The sequence below is a fragment of the Sminthopsis crassicaudata genome, chromosome 3 (genome assembly GCF_048593235.1).
Source record: "Sminthopsis crassicaudata isolate SCR6 chromosome 3, ASM4859323v1, whole genome shotgun sequence".
NCBI lineage: Eukaryota > Metazoa > Chordata > Mammalia > Dasyuromorphia > Dasyuridae > Sminthopsis > Sminthopsis crassicaudata.
The window spans coordinates 529,679,282-529,700,194 of record NC_133619.1 but is presented as its reverse complement, the minus strand read 5'-3'; the positions used below and the strand labels follow the sequence as shown (position 1 = coordinate 529,700,194).

The window sequence follows — 20,913 nt, the reverse complement described above, 5'->3', positions numbered from 1 at the left end:
AAGAAATTGTTGGAAAAAAAAAAGATGTGATCATTCAGGAAAGACCAGAGGAATTGGAGTATAGTATGCTTATTACAGAAAAGTCTCAAACATAAAATAAGAGGTTCATTGTAACCTCATTGTTCAGGGGTCACCTCTGGTTTGATCATAGCTGATAAAGCCAAACATAGTTTAAGAGTCTCTTAATCTTTTCCTTCCCATCTCTTTTTTTACTATTATATTGAATGTTTCTTGTATAGAAAAAAATAAAAAGTATGGCCTTGAAGCAATCGGAAGATCCTGTATCAGGTAGAACATCCATTTAAGCCTTTGCTTATCTCGCAGCAGTCTCAGGAGAAACAAATAGTGCCATTGGTGGAAGCTGAGGGCAAATGGCTAAATATCTTTGAACTTCTTTGAATATCACTTCATTTAATATAATTCCCTCAAGTATACTTAGGCACTAATTCTTTATTTAAAAGTCACTTGATTTGTCATTACATTTCTATCATCTTAATTAGAAATTTCCTTTAAATTCCTCCATCATGGATATTCAGTTTCTATGCTAGATCTCTCTGCCAAAAGTAATAGTGTCTCTCAACAAATAATGTCAACCACATTTTCTACTCATATTTTTATTGTTTTAATTTTTTTCATATTGTTTAAATTCATCAAGAATCTCCACACTATGACTCACAATGGACTAAAACTGAAGTAATTAAAAATAATAATAATACATTATATTTGAGGCAACATAGCAAAATAGAAATATTTTTAGCACTGGAGTCAGGAGATCACAGTTCAAAACCCAATTCAGTCACTTATCAGTCACACCCTCACAAAGCTTCCATTTCACAATGCATAAAATGAGGCCAATAACAATTATATCACTCAAAAAAAATTTTTTTAAATAATTACATCATCTACTTCACACAGTTGTTGGAAAATATTCTGCAAATATTAAGCACTGTAATCCATGAATTATTGTCAGTTATCCGCTGTTTCACTTGATTTTCACAATATTTGTGTGAAATAGATAGGGTAGACAGATATTTCCATTTTATAGATAAGAAAACTGAGGTTCAGTTGGTTTACCCTCTCATAACTTAAAGTAACAGAGTGGGAACTAAGTTCAAGCTTTCTCTAGGCCCCTAAGTGATATCGTCTCCTAAAACATAAGCTTCCTTCAACTACACAACAAAAGCAATGAGAATTCATATGGCTGGATTAAATATAATTACACAATTATATAAGATCATGATATGATCCCAAAACAGAATGTTAAATAACTTAAAGTGTCGGTAAGGTAAGACATTTCCTCAAACCTACTTCATTAAAGAGGCTATTAATATTTATTAATATTTGAAAGTAGAATAATAACAGTTTTGAGTCACCTCAGTGGCATGGGATACACTTTCGATGCCTTCATGTCTCAGCAATGTGTGTCTGGCTTTGGTTTGTTTCCTCAAGAATTTCTTTTCATTTTTACTAAGTTTTGGATGATTGGGGTTATTGTTGTCCATAGTAGCACTGCAGAAAAATATAGAAGAATATTTATCTTCAAAGCACTAGGTTGTCTTTTCTTCTTTAACATTATTTTATTTTTCCAATTACACAATGACAGTTTACAACATTCTTTTTTTTTAAATAAAATTTTGAGTTCCAAATTTTCTCCCTCCCTTCATTTCCTCCACCCTCCCTAAAGCAGTAAGCAATTTGATGTAGGTTTTATATATATATGCAATCTGAAAAACATTTCCATATTATTCATATTATAAAAGAAGAAACAGTATGTAAAAAAATATAGTTTGCAAAAGGAAAAAAAAAACTACCAAAAAAACAAAGAAAGTTAAAATAGCACGGATCAATCTGCATTTAGACTCCATCAGTTCTTTCTCTAGAACTAGAAAACATTTTCCATCAAATCTTTTCAAAGCACAGTTTTTAAAAATGCTATGTCTGCATGACATCTTGCACCTTCCATCCATAAATCCACTGCTCCCTGGGCTTCTTAGATTCCTTAGAATTCAGACCAATATTCCCAATCACACAATATTGACAAGAAAACATGTGTTCAAGGTATGTGTGTGTGTGTGTGTGTGTGTGGTAGCAAAGAAATGGGGAAAAAGTAAATATTACTCAATTGGGGGACGGCTGAACACATGACAATACAAGATTATACTGGAATATTCCTGTGCTGTAAAAAACTATGAATATGATAAGTACAAAGAAATATGGAAAGGTCCACATGAATTAATAATGCACTATGAAATAAGCAGAGCCAAGAAAACAATATATATTATGACTACCAGATGCTTAGAGCCCCAGCTTCTTAAATTATGAGTCATAGCTCCATATAGGGTATCATAACCAAATGTGGGAATCACAAAAATAAGATTTATTATCAGTAGATGTTTGATTTGTATACTTTTTTATAACCTATTTACCTGGAATCATATAAAAATTTATCAGGTGAAAAAGGGTTGCAAGTGCAAAAAGTTTAAGAATTCCTGACCTAGACAACATGTAAAATGATTTGAGGCAGTGAGGTGGTACAATGAATAGAATTTAAGATGTGAGATTAGGAGAGTCTAAGTTCATTTCTGGCTTTGTACTCTTACTAGATATATGACCTCAGTAACAATCAGTCTCAGTTTCCTTATCTATAAGATAGGATAATGCTAGTACTTACCTCCCAGAATTATTGAGGATAAAATGAGACATTTGTCAAGTACTTTGTGAACTTTAAAATGTTATGTAAATGCCAAGTATAACAAAAATGTAAATGGAAAGATACACAGGCAAGTGAGCAAATACAAACTCAATGGACCCCATGCTACTGAGTTATAGTCTGAATTACAAATCATCCTTTTAGTTCCTCCTGTATGAATTGTTATATTAATCTCTTTTGGGAATCATTGATCTCACTGATAGAGACATTCTTAAGCTGATGTAATCAAGACAATAAAATGTCAAATAAAAGTATATAGAGGACCATACCATTATCAAGAACCCTCTCTTCCATGGGGAAGGTTGAACTTGAATAGAAGGGTAAACATACCCTTTGGTGAACATATATTTCTCTGTTTCCTACCTCAATTGACTTTAATAATCTAAGAATCACTGAACATAGTTAACTCTTTGTGATAACTTTTTTAAAAATTTTATTGGGTGTCTTTTTGTTATTTACACTATAATTATATCCATTAACGATCTTCTCCATCCTTTAACCTTTCTATTTTCACTGGCCAAGCACTTTCAAAACATAGGGCACCACTAATGAGGAACTCATTAAAATCAGTACTCCAGCCCCCTTAAAATCTTAGGCACTGAGAAGTTAAGTGATTTGCCCAGAGAGTCACATTCAAAATGTGTTAGAGGAAGGACTTGAATGCAGGTATTCCTGAATTAAAGGTCAGCTCTATCCACTTAGCCATGTTGTCTCTCAACTCTCCCTTATAACAAAGAAAAAAGTTGATTAAACTCAATCAACAAAACAAATGAGTCTGATAGCATATGCAATATTCTACATCACAGTTCTCCATGTCTTCCCCAAGAAAAGGGAATTGTTTCATTTATGTTTGCATTTATCAGGAAATTTTGCATGTCCTTAATATATGCACAGAAAGTGAACTAAAGAGCATTGCCAATGATGAACCATACAGAAGTAGCCTCAGGCAGAAATGTCAAACTTAGATTAAAAACATATCCCAATGACAGCATACTGATCTATCTGGTACAAGGAATAGCATATGATTGAAAAGAGAAAATTGGAGAGGTTATATGGAAAGAGCAAGGGAAAACAGACAATGAGAGTTCTTAAATCATACTGATGAAATAGAAAAAAATTTAGAGGAAGGCATCTAACAATTGCATGGATCCTCTGTAAACAAAAGAAAAAAAACAGATTCATACCAAATAAAAAGCATACATGCATTATGATATGTACCTATCCATATTAGAAATAAAATGAGAACTCCATTGTAGTATTGAAAAAGTCCCGTATAAATATTCCAACTGTTTCTATGATTGTCTTTAAAATAGACTTGATTTTCTTGCTTTCTTTAATAAATATTTATTAAGTGCCTACTTGGTTAAATGAGTTAAAATATGTAAAGCATTTTGTAAATCTTAAAGAGTTATCCAAAAGCTTGCTATTATTGCTATTATTATTTGTACAAGGTACACAAAAAAAGGAAACAAGGAGATAAGGCACATTATAAGAGATGTTATTCAGTCATTTCACTAATGTCTAACTCATGACCTCATCTGGGTTTTTCTTGATGAGTGCTTTGCCATTTCTTTCTCTGCCTTGGTATACAGATGAAGAGACAGCAAACAGGATTAAGAATGACTTACTCATGTAGTAAGTGTCTGAAGCCAGATTTGAACTCAGGAAGATGAGTCTTCCTGACTTCAGCAATGACTTTAGCACCAGCTTCCTCTATTAGGGATAAAGAAAGAATATCACAAAGTGATGGTTTTCTGATGGAATCTAAAAGTTTTAAGAATCTGTTCTTGAACTATTTTAATGACCTAGAAAAAATAACAACAGAATTCATATGGAACAACAAAAGGTCGAGAATTTCAAGGAAAGTAATGAAAAAAAATTAAATGAAGGTTTCTAGCTGTACCTGATCTAGAACTATATTATAAAGCAACAGTCACCAAAGCCATTTGGTATTGGCTAAGAAATAGACTAGTTGATCAGTGGCATAGGTTAGGTTCATAGGGCAAGACAGTGAATAAAAACAGCAATCTAGTGTTTGACAAACCCAAAGATCCCAACTTTTGGGATAAGAATTCATTATTTGACAAAAATTTCTGGGAAAACTGGAAATTAGTATTGTAGAAACTAGGCATGGACCCACATTTAACACCACGTACTAAGAAAGATCAAAATGGGTCCAAGATTTAGGCATAAAGAATGAAATAATAAATAAATTGGAGGAACATGGGATGGTTTACCTCTCAGACTTGTGGAAGAGGAAGGAGTTTGTGTCCAAGGGAGAACTAGAGACCATTAATGATCACAAAATAGAACATTTTGATTACACCAAATTAAAAAGTTTCTGCAAAAACAAAACTAATGCAAACAAGATTAGAAGGGAAGTAACAAATTGGGAAAACATTTTTATAGTTAAAGGTTCTGATAAAGGCCTCATCTCCAAAATATACAGAGAATTGACTTTAATTTATAAGATATCAAGCCATTCTCCAATTGATAAATGGTCAAAGGATATGAACAGACAATTTTCAGATGATGAAATTAAAACTATTTCCACTCATATGAAAGAGTGTTCCAAATCACTATTGATCAGAGAAATGCAAATTAAGACAACTCTGAGATACCACTACACACCTGTCAGATTGGCTAAGATGACAGGAACAAATAATGCTGAATGTTGGAGGGGCTGTGGGAAAATTGGGACACTGATGCATTGTTGGTGGAGTTGTGAAAGAATCCAACCATTCTGGAGAGCAATCTGGAATTATGCCCAAAAAGTTATCAAAATGTGCATATCCTTTGACCCAGCAGTGCTACTCCTGGGCTTATATCCCAAGGAAATACTAAAGAGGGGAAAGGGGCCTGTATGTGCCAAAATGTTTGTGGCAGCCCTTTTCATAGTGGCTAGAAACTGTAAAATGAATGGATGCCCAAAAATTGGAGAATGGTTGGGTAAACTATGGTATATGAATGTTATGGAATATTATTGCTCTGTAAGAAATGACCAACAGGAGAAATACAGAGAGGCTTGGAGAGACTTACATGAACTGATGCTGAGTGAAACGAGCAGAACTAGGGGATCATTATACACTTCAACAATGATACTGTATGAGGATGTATTCTGATGAAAGTGGATATCTTCAACATAGAGGAGAGCTAATCCAATTCCAATTGATCAATGATGGACAGAATCAGCTACACCCAGAAAAGGAACACTGGGAAATGAGTGTAAACTGTGAGCATTATTGTTTTTTGTTTTGTTTTGTTTCTCTTCCCAGATTATTTTTACCTTGAGAATACAATCCTTCCTTTGCAATAACAACAACAACAAAATTTGGTTCTGCACATATATATTGTACCTAGGATATACTATAAGATATTTAATATGTATGGGAATGGCCTGCCATCTAGGGGAGGTGGTGGAGGGAAGGAGGGGAAAAACTTGGAACAGAAGGGAGTACAAGGGATAATGTTGTAAAAAAAAAAAAATAATAATTACCTATGCATATGTACTGTCAAAGAAAATGTTATAATTATAAAAATTAATAAAAAACAAAATTTTTTTAAAAAGAATCTATTCTTGAAATCATTAAGTTAGATATTTTTCCTATACTAGTTATTCATATCTATGATTTTCCATCCAAAGAATATAACATGAAATGGAAATTACTAAGAGTTTTTTAAATGTTCATTTTAGTTTTCTATTTCTTTCTCAGAGTCAATAGGATTTAAAATCTCAGTGATATCTGATTCTTTTCCCTTACTGTCCACACAGAAGTAGCCTCGTCAGTATAGTTCCACTCCAAAAATATCACAGATCAATTTCTATTGCCATTCCAAACACTGTACCCAAGGTGCTCATCACCTCTTGTAAAAAGTCTCCTCCCTATTCTCTCTTCTTTCAATCTTTCCATTATACACCAGGGCCAAATGTAATCCTTCTAAGCACCACTCTGATCACTTCATCCCACTGTGGCTCAATGCTTGTTAGTTGCTTTCATCATTCAAAGCCAAATCCTTAGCTTGGTACTTAAGGCCTACTGCATTTTACTTAAATCTACTTCAAGTCCAGAATCTTTACTGAGATAGAAGGAATAAAAGGAATAGCACAAGAATCAGTGTTTGAAGACTGATAAGAAGTGGTAGGAAATGTTCTGGTAAGTTTAAATTTTCAGTTAGAAATCTACTTTCCAGCAGGTGGAGCCTTATGATCATATATGACCCAAACTTTCTGAATCTACACTGACACAGTATGATTTCACTTAATAAAAGAAGTTGTATTTTCTGCAAGTTATTTCCATTACATAGAATCATATTTCTCCCCAATTCTTATTTAATTTCAGGTATACCTTTTCTTCAATGATCATCAGATTCTATCTGTGAACAGTCACTAACAATTGAACTTATTATTCCCTCTGGTATTGGAAAAAGAGGTAGATCTCCTTCCTGCTGCCCAAAGGCAACCATACTATTTGACCATTCAAGTCCATCCCTTCATCTCCACCCTGGCCTTGCTCTATCAGCCATGCCATCTTCCTTTGCCTCTTCAATTTCTGCTCTCTCTTGGCGCCTTCCTCTCAGTACAAATATGCTGAGATCTCACCTATTCTAAAAAAGCCTTCTCCCAACTACTACTCAATCCAACTATAATCTTGTTTTTTATTTGTTTTTTTTCCCCTGAGGCTGGGGTTAAGTGACTTTTCTAGGAAGTGTTAAGTGTCTAAAACCAGATTTGAACTCCTGTCCTCCTGAATTCAAGGCTGGTGCTCTATCCACTGCTGCCACCTAGCCACCCCCCCCAACTATAATCTTAAACCTATTTCAACCAAGCTCTGGTTTTTAGGGGGATTAGAAGAAAAGGAACAAGAGAGAATTACTATTTGGAGACTGAAAAGAAAAGGTAGGAAATGTCATCAGAATCTGACTAGGTTCTTCTACTCCACTTTACTGATGAACTTTTTTTTAATTAAAACTTTTTATTTTCAAAACATGTGCATAGATAATTTTCAATATTCACCCGTGCAAAACCTTTATTTCAATTTTTTCTCCCTCCTCTCCCCCCCTTCTAGACAGCAAGTAATTCAATATATGTTAAACATGTGCAATTCTTCCACGCATATCTCCACACGACATTGATGAACTTCTTGAAAGAAAAATAAATGGTCTCTTGGTCTTTCTACGCCTTTCCACACTGTGAACCATCCTCCTCTCCCTTGGTTTCCATGATATTTTGCTATTATGATTACTTCTCCCTCTGATGGACAAGGAGGGAATGAAAAGTGGAGTAAAAAATAAAGCACAATAGTCTCTAAGAATTAAAAACTAATAGTTCACAGAGACAACTTTCAAGAAGTCCAACGCTATTCAGAGTAGAGGATCTGGCTTCCAATCTCAGCTCTGACGCCTGTGATTTTAGGAATATGGAACTTAGGGGCCGCTAGGTGGCGCAGTGGATAGAGCACTAGCCCTCAAGTCAGGAGGACCTGAGTTCAAATTTGACCTCCGACACTTAACACTGCCTAGCTGTGTGATCTGGGCAAGTCACTTAACCCCCATTGCCTCAGCAAAAAAAAAAAAAAAAAAAAAAAAAAGAATATGGAACTTAGGGGCAGCTAGGGGACGCAGTGGATAGAGCACTAGTCCTTAAGTCAGGAGGACCAGAGTTCAAATGTGACCAGAGTCACTTAATACGTCCTAGTTGTGTGACCCTGGGCAAGTCACTTAACCCCCATTGCCTCAAGAAAGAAAAAAAAAAGGAATATGGAACTTAATTTGTAAGACCTCAGTTTCCTCAGTTGTAAAATGCGGGCGTCGCTAATTTAAATGTACGAGACAGAAATGAAATCACCACGATCAAATCCAGACCCCCAAAATATCCGTACTCCAAAACATTTCTTTGGACGTAACCCTTGAAATTGAAAGCTCCGCCTGAGGAAACTAAAAGTAGAGAGGTGCCATTGCCCGGGACACTGTCGCTCAGGAAATCAACATTTATTAAGCGCCTACAACGCGTCAGGCTCCGTGCTGAGGGCCGAAAACACAAAGAAAGGGTCAGCCGGGGCCTGCCCTGGAGTAGCTCACAACCTAATGGGGGAAACAAACAAACAAAAAAGCTCGCACCACACAAACACCGGAAGCACACGCAAGCGCAGACACCGCACAGGGCATCACGCAGGTGCCCCGAGTGCACAACGCACACGGGAGCGCAGGCCTAGAAGTCGGCGCTAGGATCCCTCTGAGTCGGACTTCAGGGTTGTCCGGTGTGGAGTCAAAAGGAGCAGAAGCAGGCGGAGCCACGTGAAGGCCGTGACTGGGCTCTCCTTTAGCGAGAGCTGCGGCCGCTCCTCAGACCTCGGCAGCCCTAATAACCCCTTTCCTACCAGCCTCCTAGTAGCCCACAACGCCTTACCTGGGCGCAGCCATGTTGGAAAGAGCGGCACTCCATTTCCCATCAGCCCGCGGGACTACGACTACAACTCCCACAGTCCTTTCTTCTCCAGCCTAAACATAGAACAGCCTTCCTTCCTTACCCCACCCAGTTAACCTCTTCCTGACCAGAGTCCATGGTTTCTAAGTTGCTGCTGTGGCGGCATTTGCGCCTTCCACAGTAATTTTTATTCGTTGGCTATGTTTGAAAATTCTCCCTGGGAGTGAAGAAGGAAAGAAATTGGATGGAGGGGAGGGGGAAAGGGAGAATATTTCCTTTTGTGACAGACGACCATTTGTTTTAGCCGCTCTAAAAAAATTTTTTTAATTTGTATACTTTATTTTAACATTCATTTTTTTTAAAAAAATTAAGATCCAAATTCTCCATTCCCACGGCCCCTCGTTCACTCATTGAGGAGTAAGCAATTTTGATATATATTATACATTTAAAATCATGTAAAACATTTCCATATTAGTCATGTTTAAAAAAAAAAAAAAAGGCAAGAAAAATCAAGGTAAGAAAGCCTTCCATTTGTACCCGGAGTTAATCAGTTTTCTATCTCTGAGATGCATAGTATTTTTCATCACGGTTCCTGTCTTGAATCATTATCTTGATGGAAGTAGCTAAGTCATTCATGGCTGATTCTTGTTCCAGTTTTTCAACTACTAGTACAGTGCTCTGATTCTGGTCACTTCACTTTGCATCAGTTCATTTAAGTCTTCCCAGTTTTTCTGGCTGCATTTTCCCATTTTCACCCTCACTTATCTGGGTTTTCTGGGTGAGGTTTCTAAAAGCCCATTTCTAGCCTGGGATCTCAGGCTAAAGCGTCAGGAATCCTGCTTGCCTCAGTTTCCTCATCAATAAGATGGGAATAAATTACTATCTCCTTCCCAGGATGGTGGTTATGATTGGATAAGGATTGCATTTTGCAAACCTTGAAACATTATGCAAATCCTATCTTTTTGTAAAATCTTTTTTCTGTATTACACTTGATAAAAAGCAAATTTCATTAATTTTTTGTGTGTTCCTCCTTTCCTTCCTGCCTGCCTTCCTGTCTTTCCTGCCCTCTTGCTTCCTTTCCTCCCTTCTGCCTTCCTTTCACATCACCCCTACTTTACCCCTATATCTTCCCTCCTGAAAAAGCCCTTCATGGTAACAAATGAATATAATCAATCCAAAAAAATCCCTGTATATTACTTCGTATATCTAAAAAAGTATGTCTTGGTGTGTACCTATAGCCCATATCCTCATAAAGGATTAATTTTTTGTGTATTTATGTTTCATCATTCCTCCCAAACTCTTTACAGGTCTGAAAGAGGTTCCCAGGCTTGAGACAAAAAGGTCACACATGTGGTGCTTCAGAAATGCTATTGCACTCCATTACACGTATTCTAACTGTGTTCATAAGAACCACAATCAAAGCAATGGCCAACCACGACTCAGAAGACTAAAGATAAAGGATGCTTCCCATTTCTTTATGGGAATTGATTATACTCATTTTTTATCATGAAGGACTTTTTCAGGAAGGGAAAATATAGGGGTAAAGCAGGGGCAGTAATACTGATGTGAAAGGAAGGCAGGAAGGAAGGAAAGGAAGAAGAAAGGAAGAAAAAAAAAGAAAAAATCATTAAAACAAAATTTCTTATAAAAAAGTAGAAGGAAGTTTAATAAAGAACACAGACAAGGTCAAAGTTAGAACTCCCATTTTCTTCTAAAAAGAATATTTCTATATTTGAAATGTGATGCAAGAAAAAGTAGACCAACAGGGAACTATGAGAAAGAACAAACAAAAAAAGATAAAAATAGCATCTTTTGAACCATATTCAGTCTTCTTATTTCTCTCTCTGAATGGGGATAGCATTTTCCATCCCAAATCTATAAAATCTCCTTGAATTACCACATTGTGGAGAAGAGCCAAATCCATAACAATTGATCATCATATGATCTTGTTACTGTGTTGAATGTTCTCCTGGATCTGCTCTCTTCACTCAGCATTAGTTCATGTCTTTCCAGGCTTTTCTGAAATCAGCCTGCTCACCATTTCTTATAGAACAATAATATTCCATTATATTCATATACCATAACTTACCCAGCCATTTCCCAACTGATGGACATCTACTCAATTTCAGTTCCTTGCCACTACAAAAAAAAACATAAATGTTTCTTTTCCTTCTTATGTGATTGGGATACAGACCCAGTAGTGAGATCAAAGGGAATGCCTTTATAACCTTTTGGACAAGGTAGAACTTCCATTTTCAATGGTATGTGTATGTGTGTGTGTGTGTTTTGTAGGTAATGAAAATTCAGGATTTTCCATACAATCTTTTTTTGTTCTTTATATGTGGAAATGTTTCTCTTTGTTGATATTTATCAAATTCAGAGTAATGCAAAAGAATATTTAAAAATAAAGGAAATGGACTAAACGATCCCTAGGATTCTAGGCCTGCCATTGTTATCTTATGATAGCATTAATTTTTTAATCAATTTTCTCCAAAAGCTAAACCACTGAAAGAATAACTATATCCAGGAATACTAACACTGCCTGCCCAGCAGAGGGTGCACATGAACAAGCTAACATACCATGAAGCACATGGATTTATGGTATCATAAGATAATAAGTTTAGGGCTGGCAGGGATTTTAAAGGTCATCTTCCCTAATCCCCTTTTTTTGGATGAGGAAATTGAGAGTCCTCAAAGTTAAGTAACTCAGAAAATTGAGATATGAATTCTGGATCATCTGATTCATTTCATAGGACTTAGGGCCAGAAGAATCCTTAGAAATTATCTAAAAATGAGGAACCTGAAGTTTCCTCAAGGCCGAGGAAGGTCCCAAAGGTCACAAAGGTATTAATGAGCAGAGTCAAGAATAGCACCCAGATCTTCTGCCTCCAAATTTTTAGGACAAATAAAAGTCTATTTCTGTTGAGAGTCATTAAACATTTAAGTACCTACTATGTGCCAGGCTTTATGCTAATGGCTGGATAATTCTGACTCTGATCAATCTTTGTTGAATTATTTTGATAGCCTCCTAATTGATCCATCTGCCAAGTGATCATCTATAGTTCTTCCACAAAGGTCCAAAATCACTCAAGTGCTCAATACATTTTGTTGTTGTTCAATCACATCTGTCTCTTCATGACCCCATTTAGGGTTTTCTTGACAAAGACATTGCATTGATTTGCCATGCCCTTTTCCAGTTCGTTTTAGAATGAGGAAACTGAGGAAAATAGGTTAGGTGATTTGCCAAGGTTCACATAGGTAGTAAGTGTCTGAGTCTACATTTGAGCTCAGGAAGATGAGTATTCTTGACTCCAGACCCAGCACTGTACCACCTAGCTGCACTGTTCTTAATAAGATTCCATATGTAGTATAATAGATCAGGTAATACAACATTTGAAGTCCAAGACTCTTATCAATTATTCAAAATTTAACCAAAGTCCAAATCCCATATTTTGGCTTATCTTTATCAGGAAAACAAATGGATAACATAAGTTTATGATATTTTAGTTTTAATATGATGCTCTCCTCATTGCCAATGAGATAAATAAAAAGATGAAAAATCTTCATGGCAAGGAAAAAAAAGACTAAGAAGACTGTGTGATTGTGTTTTGCAAAAGTAGCAAGAAAACCAAATAGTCTTTACTTGAGCCTCAGGCTTTGAAAAGTTGAATTTTCACAATGAGAAGGACAAAATTTTGAACAAAACAATATTAAATCTTCCAATGGATGTCTGAATTTATAACTGCCTAGACTGGCTCTAGGAATGTAATATGTAGCCATAACTACAAGCTAAAGTGAGAATAAGAACTAACCCCATATTGAAGATGAAGGGAGAAATCATAGATTGATTTTAGCTTTTCCAACTCTTTCATCGAAAGCATTTTTAATCAAAATTTTATCCTGGGATGGAGAACTAGAAGGAATTCCAATCACCTTCAGAATAAAAACAAACCTACAAGATGAATGAAGAGGAAAATTCTCTCTGTCTCTCTGTCTCTTTCTCTCTCTGTCTCTCTCTTTCTCAGTTTAGATAAGTACTTCATATGATATACAAGAGAAGATTCAAATGAATATATATGTTAATTATAAATAGTGATGTAAACAAATTAGAGGAGCAAGGAAAAAATTACCTTTTGGCTTTGTGGCAAAATGAAAGTTCAGTATCAAACAAGAAATAGAATTCTTTACATTTTTAAAATTATTGCATTCCAACTTCTCTCTCCTTCCATGCCTCTTCCCCTTCCCTGAGGAGACAAGCAATTTGATATTAATTATAAATGCAAAATCATATAAAACATATTCCCATATTAGTCATGCTGCAAAAGAGCATTCAAACAACTTGCAAATAGTTTGCAAGTAAATTGCAAACAAAATAAAACAATAAAAGCAGTTTTTAAAAAGTATACTTCAATCTGCATTGAGAGTTTATCAGTTCTCTCTTGAGGTGGATAGAATTTTTCATCAGTGGTCTTTTGGAATTATCATGGATTATTTTAGAGCAGCTATGGTTTTCTTTTTTTTCCCTTTTTTATTAAAGCTTTTTAATTTTCAAAAGATATGCACTGATAATTTTTCAATATTAACCTTTGCAAAACTCTATGTTCCAATGGAAAATTCTCTTTGAAAAGGGAAAAGAGACTGAAGAAAGAACCAATACTGCCAAATAATCAGGCATTTGAAGATTTTAAAAGTTTTCGTTTCCAAGTTAGCAATGAAGATAACCCAGATTTCTCAATCGCAAAAGGTGAAAATGATTGAACTCTCCTTCCACCATCACCCCCCATGAAAAATCATTCTGGGGTGATTCTCTTTCATTCAAAATTTGATCCCTCAATTGATGGGGCTATTTTCTATTTGTTTTTGTTTGTTGGTTTGAAGGGGGTGCTATTGTTCTTGGTATTTTTTTTTTATCCCTGCAGAATTTTCAGAATCTTTAATTCATTAATTTCTATACTTTTCTTCTTTAAACTTGCCCAAGGGGGAAAAAAAACTTGCTCTTTTTCTTAAGTTTAGTTAAGAATTTTTAGTCCCCTTTTTTCTGCTTTTCACTTATTTGTCTAGATGCAAGTTCACACCTCCTGATTATATCACAAAGTTGAACCAAGCTTTCTTTCCAAACTTATGTCTTAGCAGCTGCCTCTTAAGATTGTTGGCTTCTTGAAACTCCAGTAATAATAGATTATGTAAAAACCATTTGATGTTAAATGGTGACATTTCAGTATTCCATGCATTATTCATGTTCAGGTAATAAAGAACAATGGAAATTTTGTAGTTTTATAAATCATATGATGTAAGTATTCCCACTGCAGTAATTATAGGAGAGGAGAAAAAAAAAACAGCAAAAGAAAAGTCAAAGAGACCAGCTTTGAATTCTGCCTCCGATGAACCTGGGCTAATCATTTAACCTCTCTCAGAAATTTCCTCATTTCCAAAAATGGAAGTAATAGCACCTATTTCACACGCCATTGAAAGGATCAAATGATATAATGTACATAAAGGACTTTACAAATTTTTAAATGCCTTATGAATCTTTTATTCTTATTGTATGAAAACAATTTTTATTATTGTATAATACAACTTGTTATCACTATTATATAATTAATTAGCTATTATTATTGTGTGGAATTGCCTATGTTTGCATCAAGCCCCAAGATATGGTAGAGTCTTATGGAAAAAGGAGTTTAGTGTGACTACCCACAAAGAAAATTCCAAATGGATGAACAGTATCTTACTGCCCAGATTTCAATATGCATCTGAATGAACACTTTATGAAGTTTGTCCAAAAGTATAAATATATGGGACATACCAATATAGATGGATGTTGAGCTAAGTCCAGAGTTGAGTAGAAAGAAGAGAGCAGGCTCTCAGCTCCTCTCCCAAGCTCGCTGCCAGGATCCGCTGCTTTGCGAACATCCCTGAGACAAGATGGTGAAGGTCGGAGTCAATGGATTTGGCTGTATCGGACGCCTGGTGACCCGTGCTGCCTTCTGCTCAAGCGGAGTAGACATTGTGGCCATCAATGACCCCTTCATTGACCTTAATTACATGGTTTATATGTTCCAATATGATTCCACCCATGGCAAGTTCAATGGCACTGTCAAGGCTGAGAATGGAAAGCTGGTGATCAATGGAAAGGCCATTACCATCTTCCAGGAGCGGATCCCACCAACATTAAATGGGAAGATGCTGGAGCCGAATACGTTGTGGAGTCCACTGGAGTGTTTACCACCATGGAGAAGGCCGGGGCTCACTTGAAGGGTGGAGCTAAGCGTTGTCATCATTTCTGCACCTTCTGCTGATGCCCCCATGTTTGTGATGGGAGTGAACCATGAGAAATACGATAATTCCCTTAAGATTGTCAGCAATGCCTCCTGCACTACCAACTGCTTGGCCCCCTTGGCCAAAGTCATTCATGACAACTTTGGCATTGTGGAAGGACTCATGACCACAGTTCATGCCATCACAGCTACTCAGAAGACAGTTGACGGCCCCTCCGGCAAGCTGTGGCGTGATAGGCGTGGTGCTGCTCAGAACATCATCCCTGCTTCCACTGGCGCTGCTAAGGCTGTAGGCAAGGTCATCCCTGAGCTGAACGGAAAGCTCACAGGCATGGCTTTCCGAGTTCCTACTCCCAACGTATCCGTTGTGGATCTGACCTGCCGCCTGGAGAAACCTGCCAAATATGATGACATCAAGAAAGTGACCAAATAGCTTCAAGAACATTCTTATTACTACTACTACTACTACTACTAATAATAATAATAATAATAATAATAATGATGATGTAGTAGCATTTTGGTCCCCAGATTCTATTTAGAGAAAACTAGGTATATTCTGACTTTCAGGACACATGGCAAAACATAGCTTTCAAAAGTAGTTTTTTTTTTATGATGGAATTTCATTTTAAAAGTGTTTGGGACAAGAAGACCTACTCAAATTGACTACTCAGAGATCACTCATAGAAAGCAGAATTATTTATTAGAATCTTGAGAAGTGGACCCCATCCTGGTCTGTGAGCCAAATTTCACAGCAGGATAAGGCCAGAGCCTTGAAAATGCTTACAGGTTTTATACATTTCAAACAAAGAACCTCCAAAATCTCGCCCTCTATATGTTGTGATTGGTCACATAAGTCTACTGTACCCCTAGTTGGTCAATGGAATGTAGCAGACAAAGTGATATACGGCTTCTTCGGCCATGTTGGACAATGGAATGTTGTTTAGGCCTTATCTAAAATCACGAAGCCAAAACTGAGGCCTAATAGGATTGGTCTACTTTAGTAAACAGTCTCTGATCAATATATGCTGTAAGTTCTTCACCCTTTTCCCACACAAAAGTATTCACTGAACACCTATTTTTAAAAAGTAATAAAAAGTGCAAACTTAAATACCTTATTTTATATTTAGATCATTTAAGGATTGCTCTAAATTTACATTTGTGCTCTCAGGTGAACTATTGAAAAGTGAACAATTAATTGTATAAATGGGGGGAAAGTTCAGATGTAAAATTATCTAGGCAGAGAGAGTATGAAGTTGTGTTGTCACTGGCTACAGAGAAGAGTTATAGAAAGACCACTGGTCTAACACTACCTATTCCCTACTCCCCAGTGATTTTGCTTTTTACAGAGGCTTTCTGATTCTTATTCAGGCTGTGGTAACTAAAGTGAAGGTTTGACAAATGGGAAAGGGGACAGGCTTTCAGAAATGAAGATATACTATAATAAACAAGTTGCCAAGTAGGAAATATAATAATTTTTGATCAATAGGTACACGATTCCATATGAGCACAATTTAAAATTATGGGAAAAGTGAATGTTTTATCCCAAAGAGCAAGAACAAAATGCACACCTCTGCAATTTCCCCCATTATTCATAGTCAGAAATAAGGTCAATCAGAATAATTTCTTCACATATATGTAAATGTGACTTCAGGGAATATGCAATCAATAAGATTTTAACTAGCACCTAGCACTTCGTGCTATTTTTCATCATCTCTCAGAAGCCTGTTGACAAGTGAATAAATATCATTAGACCTAGGAATTAATAATTAATTAGCATTGATCAAAGGGCTCTTCTTGAGGGAAACAATATGCCAAGTTAGAAATGAAGAAAAAAGCCCTTCATGTAAAAAGTTGCAGTGCTGAATTTTTTAATGGCTTGAAGTTAGGAGACTGAATATGATTGTTGCTATGGTGAGATAGGCAGACTATAATATAAAAGGATCATTTTCCTGAGATGTCATCTAATTTTCCTTTTTGAGAGACTATGGAAGTGTGCCTGATAATGTTGGTTTGCATATTGTCATATTATCAGATCTTCTGTAAACTTCAAAGCTGAAGTTCAAAGAGCAATGAACTTGGAGTTCAGAGATTTAGGTCTATTAGCTATAGGACCAAAGGCAGATCATTTAATTTTCCTGACCCATAGGTTCTTTAGCTCAAAAATGGGGATTTAATAGCACTATTGTTTTGAGGTTCAAAGAAAATTTTAGTATAAAATTATCTGTAAATCATAAAGCAATATAAAAGTTTATGGTAATTATAAACTGAGTTTTTATTGTTTTATAAATATGATAGAACAAATAAAGAGTGATGTCATCAAAATTCAAAAAGAAAGGGTAATCAGCAGTGTGAAGAAAAGAAAGATGACTGAGAAAAGGCCATTGAATGTGGCAATTAAAAGATCATTAATATCTTTGGAGAGTCAAGTCAACAAGCATTTATTAAATATTTACTATGAGCCTGACACTGTGTATTGAGAACACAAATGCAAATTTCAAAAAAAGATAATCCATGCTCATGTTGGGAAGGACACACATAAAAGAAAGCTGAAAGCTGGATTTGGGGTTTGAAGGTGAAGGTGTTTTTGAAGGACATGACAAAAAAAACAAGTCTAGAAAGTCAGGAGTCAGGGGAAAGCCTTAAGGGGAATAAAAAAGTTACTTTAGTTGACCTGGGAGCTTCCTTAAAAAGGAGGTTCAACCAATCAGATGAAGGTTACAAGGTCAGAAAGATGTTCCACAGTGAGAAAGAGCTCCTGATTGGATGGAAAATTTTTCTTCCTTTGAAGTCCTGTGCCATTTCCTTGAAGTCTAGATTTTTTTTTTCAAACTGGATTCAATAGTTCAATAATAGAGCTATGAAACTCTTGATTCAATGTATCTGGGTTGTTCTCAGGTGCTGATGCAGATGAGGCCATGAGGCAATAATGTTTCAGGCACATTTACCTTTTTCAATAGACAATCCAAATCTTCTTGCTTTTCAAAGATCACAAGGTCTTCTAGTAGTCAAAGGAAGGTGAACAGGGAGGAGAAAAAGATTCAACAAATTTACAATTTCTAAATTCTACTTCTTTCAAATAGAGAAGTATTTGTAATGTTCCACCAGTAGGCTAGTCTGCTATCTGAGAGAGAAAAGTGAGTAATAAGGTTAAAATTCAGATTGCAAGAGGAATGAAAAGTGAGTGAAAAGAAAAGAAGTAGAGGCATTGAGTATAAAGAGCAGGTTTCTAGGATATTTGCTGTAAAAGGAAAGACATAGGAAGATAGCTTGACAGGATGGTAAAGTGAGAGGTTTTGTAAGGATAGTGCTGGGGAGGCAGGAACTTGGAGTGTTTATAAGGATCAAAGAAGGAGACAATAGTAGGGAAAGATTAAGATTAAAGAGAATGGGTGGGAGTGAGGGAGGCTTTATAAAATTAGCTGGAGAAACAAACAGCAAAACTTTCTACTATCTTTGCCCAAAAAAAAAAAAAATCCCAATTGGGTTCATGCAGTCAGACATGATTGAAAAACAACATTTCAGTGTTGTTCTAATACTCTTGATCTCTTCTTCCATTCCATGAAAGTTGTCTTAATCTATTATTTTAAATATATATTTCACCACTGCCATTAACTATAAGCTGTGTGACTTTAAGTTAGTCACTACAGTTCTCTGAATGTCATTTCTCTCATCTATTAAAATAAGGGATTAAACTAGATGATCTCAAAATTCTCTTCTATTTCTGTTATTCTACAATCTATGTGAGAATATGCTACCAGTATTTTATATTTAATTTTCCATCAACTGAATATTGATTGAAAAACGCTATTTGATGATGATGATGTTCATGCTGATGCTGATACATACAAAGCATAACTTGACATTAGATCTGAATTAGTAGCACTGATTTTGGTTGCTCCTCCTGCTATCATTTTTTGAACAAGTCTTATAGGTAACTTTATGGCACTTCCTTTAAAGCATCTAACTCTATGCATCAGCTGGATAGATGAATATGTAATGTTGTCTTATCTTTGCTATTGCAATTCTGACTTGTCCCTTACTTGCTTTGCTCTTCATATCCCCATTTTGTGATAATACTTTCACCTTGATTTTATGCATATGTAAATTATATATATATATATATATATATATATATAAACCCTAGTCACTGACAGTTTTAATATAAATAGAAGAGATAAGCAAGGTTCCACAAAAATATAATTGAATTTGACTTTCTTAAACAGGGGTATTTTTCAATTTCATATAAGCATAGAAACCTGAAATAGAAAAGACCTGTTGGGTCACTTAATCTATATTACTGACTATCTAAGATTCTTCTGTATAGTATATTTTCTAGTTTTTTGCTTTTAATAATTACTGACAATCCTGTTGCATAGCCCCTTTCATACTTATAAGAAGCACATAAGTTTAACACAGGAAGTGGATAACAAAGGTCAGTCCCCTCATTCTACTGGTAAGGAAACTAAGGCCCCAGGGAATTGAATGGTTTACTCAATATTAGGCTTGAAAAAGGCAAGAGTGAGCAAGTTATATAAGGGGACGAGTTTGGGAATGGTTAGAAATAAAGCTATCTGTTTAGGTAGGATAGGATCAGACTATAGAGGTCCTTAAAAGTCAGGCAGAAGTATTTCACTTTGATAATGCAACAGTTACTGATGGCTTTTAAATGGTAATTAAATTATGAATGTAATGATTGTTTTTTAAAATTAGCCTGAAGTCTGCAGACTCCAGTGTAGATAGGAAGGGAACACAGAGATTAGAGTTGAAGGATTACTCATATTATCACATTTATCCAATTAAAACATTATTGATAATATTGTTACCTTCCATCAATATTATGTATGTCTTTTAATTTTTTTTAATTTTCCCAATTATATGTAAAAATAATTTTTAACATCCTCTTTTTAAATTTTGAGTTTCAAAGAATCTCTTCTTCCTTCCGCTCCCTCCACCCTGAGATAAGCAATTTGATATAGGTATACATGTTTAATTATGCACACTATATCCATATTAGTCATATTATAAAAGAAAACACAAACCAAAAAAAAATTTTAATAGTATGTTTTGATCTGATTCAGATTCATTCAGTACTTTTTGTGGAGCTGTATATCATTTTTCATTATGAGTCCTTTGGAATTGTCTTGAATCATATTGCTGGGAAGGTTTAAGTTATTCACAGTTGATCATCGTACAATACTGCTATTACTTAATTTGTAAAAATCTTGTATTAATATAGCTAAGGCATGTTTTTTTTTCTCCTGATAGAATGTGGAGTCCTTGAGGACAGGGACAGTGTCTCTTTGTTGTTATTTGCCATACTCAAACTTTAGCAATCATTCTTGGCATAGAGTAGAAGCAGGTGAGTGGCTAAGTGGTTAGAGTTCGGGGGCTATAATAAAAAAGACCTGAGTTCAAATTTGACCTCCTACATTTATTAGCTGTGTAACTGAGCAAGTCACTTAGTTGTGTTTGCCTTGGTTTCCTCATCCATGAAATAAATT

General features: G+C 35.5%; 1 protein-coding gene and 1 pseudogene across 5 annotated transcripts in view; one reads left to right on the top strand and one right to left on the bottom strand.

Annotated features, from left to right (window-relative positions):
- Positions 1-9,192, bottom strand: part of ALKBH8 (alkB homolog 8, tRNA methyltransferase) — a 95,434-nt gene extending 86,242 nt beyond the window's left edge. For 3 of the 5 annotated variants that reach the window (XR_012488406.1, XM_074304349.1, XM_074304352.1), the window contains exons 1-2: positions 9,117-9,192; positions 1,374-1,509 (exon numbers count right to left, since the gene is read on the bottom strand). Coding sequence is in view for 4 of the 5 variants with exons in the window: in XM_074304349.1 (XP_074160450.1) it covers positions 1,374-1,509; positions 9,117-9,130 (150 nt within the window). In the remaining variant the exon portion in view is untranslated. Of the gene's footprint in view, positions 1-1,373; positions 1,510-8,827; positions 9,094-9,116 lie in introns of those variants that run through there. The other 2 variants (XM_074304353.1, XM_074304350.1) reach the window with 2 other exon arrangements.
- Positions 9,193-15,011: 5,819 nt separating this feature from the next.
- On the top strand, positions 15,012-15,845 carry LOC141562309 (glyceraldehyde-3-phosphate dehydrogenase pseudogene; annotated as a pseudogene).
- Positions 15,846-20,913: the final 5,068 nt, after the last annotated feature.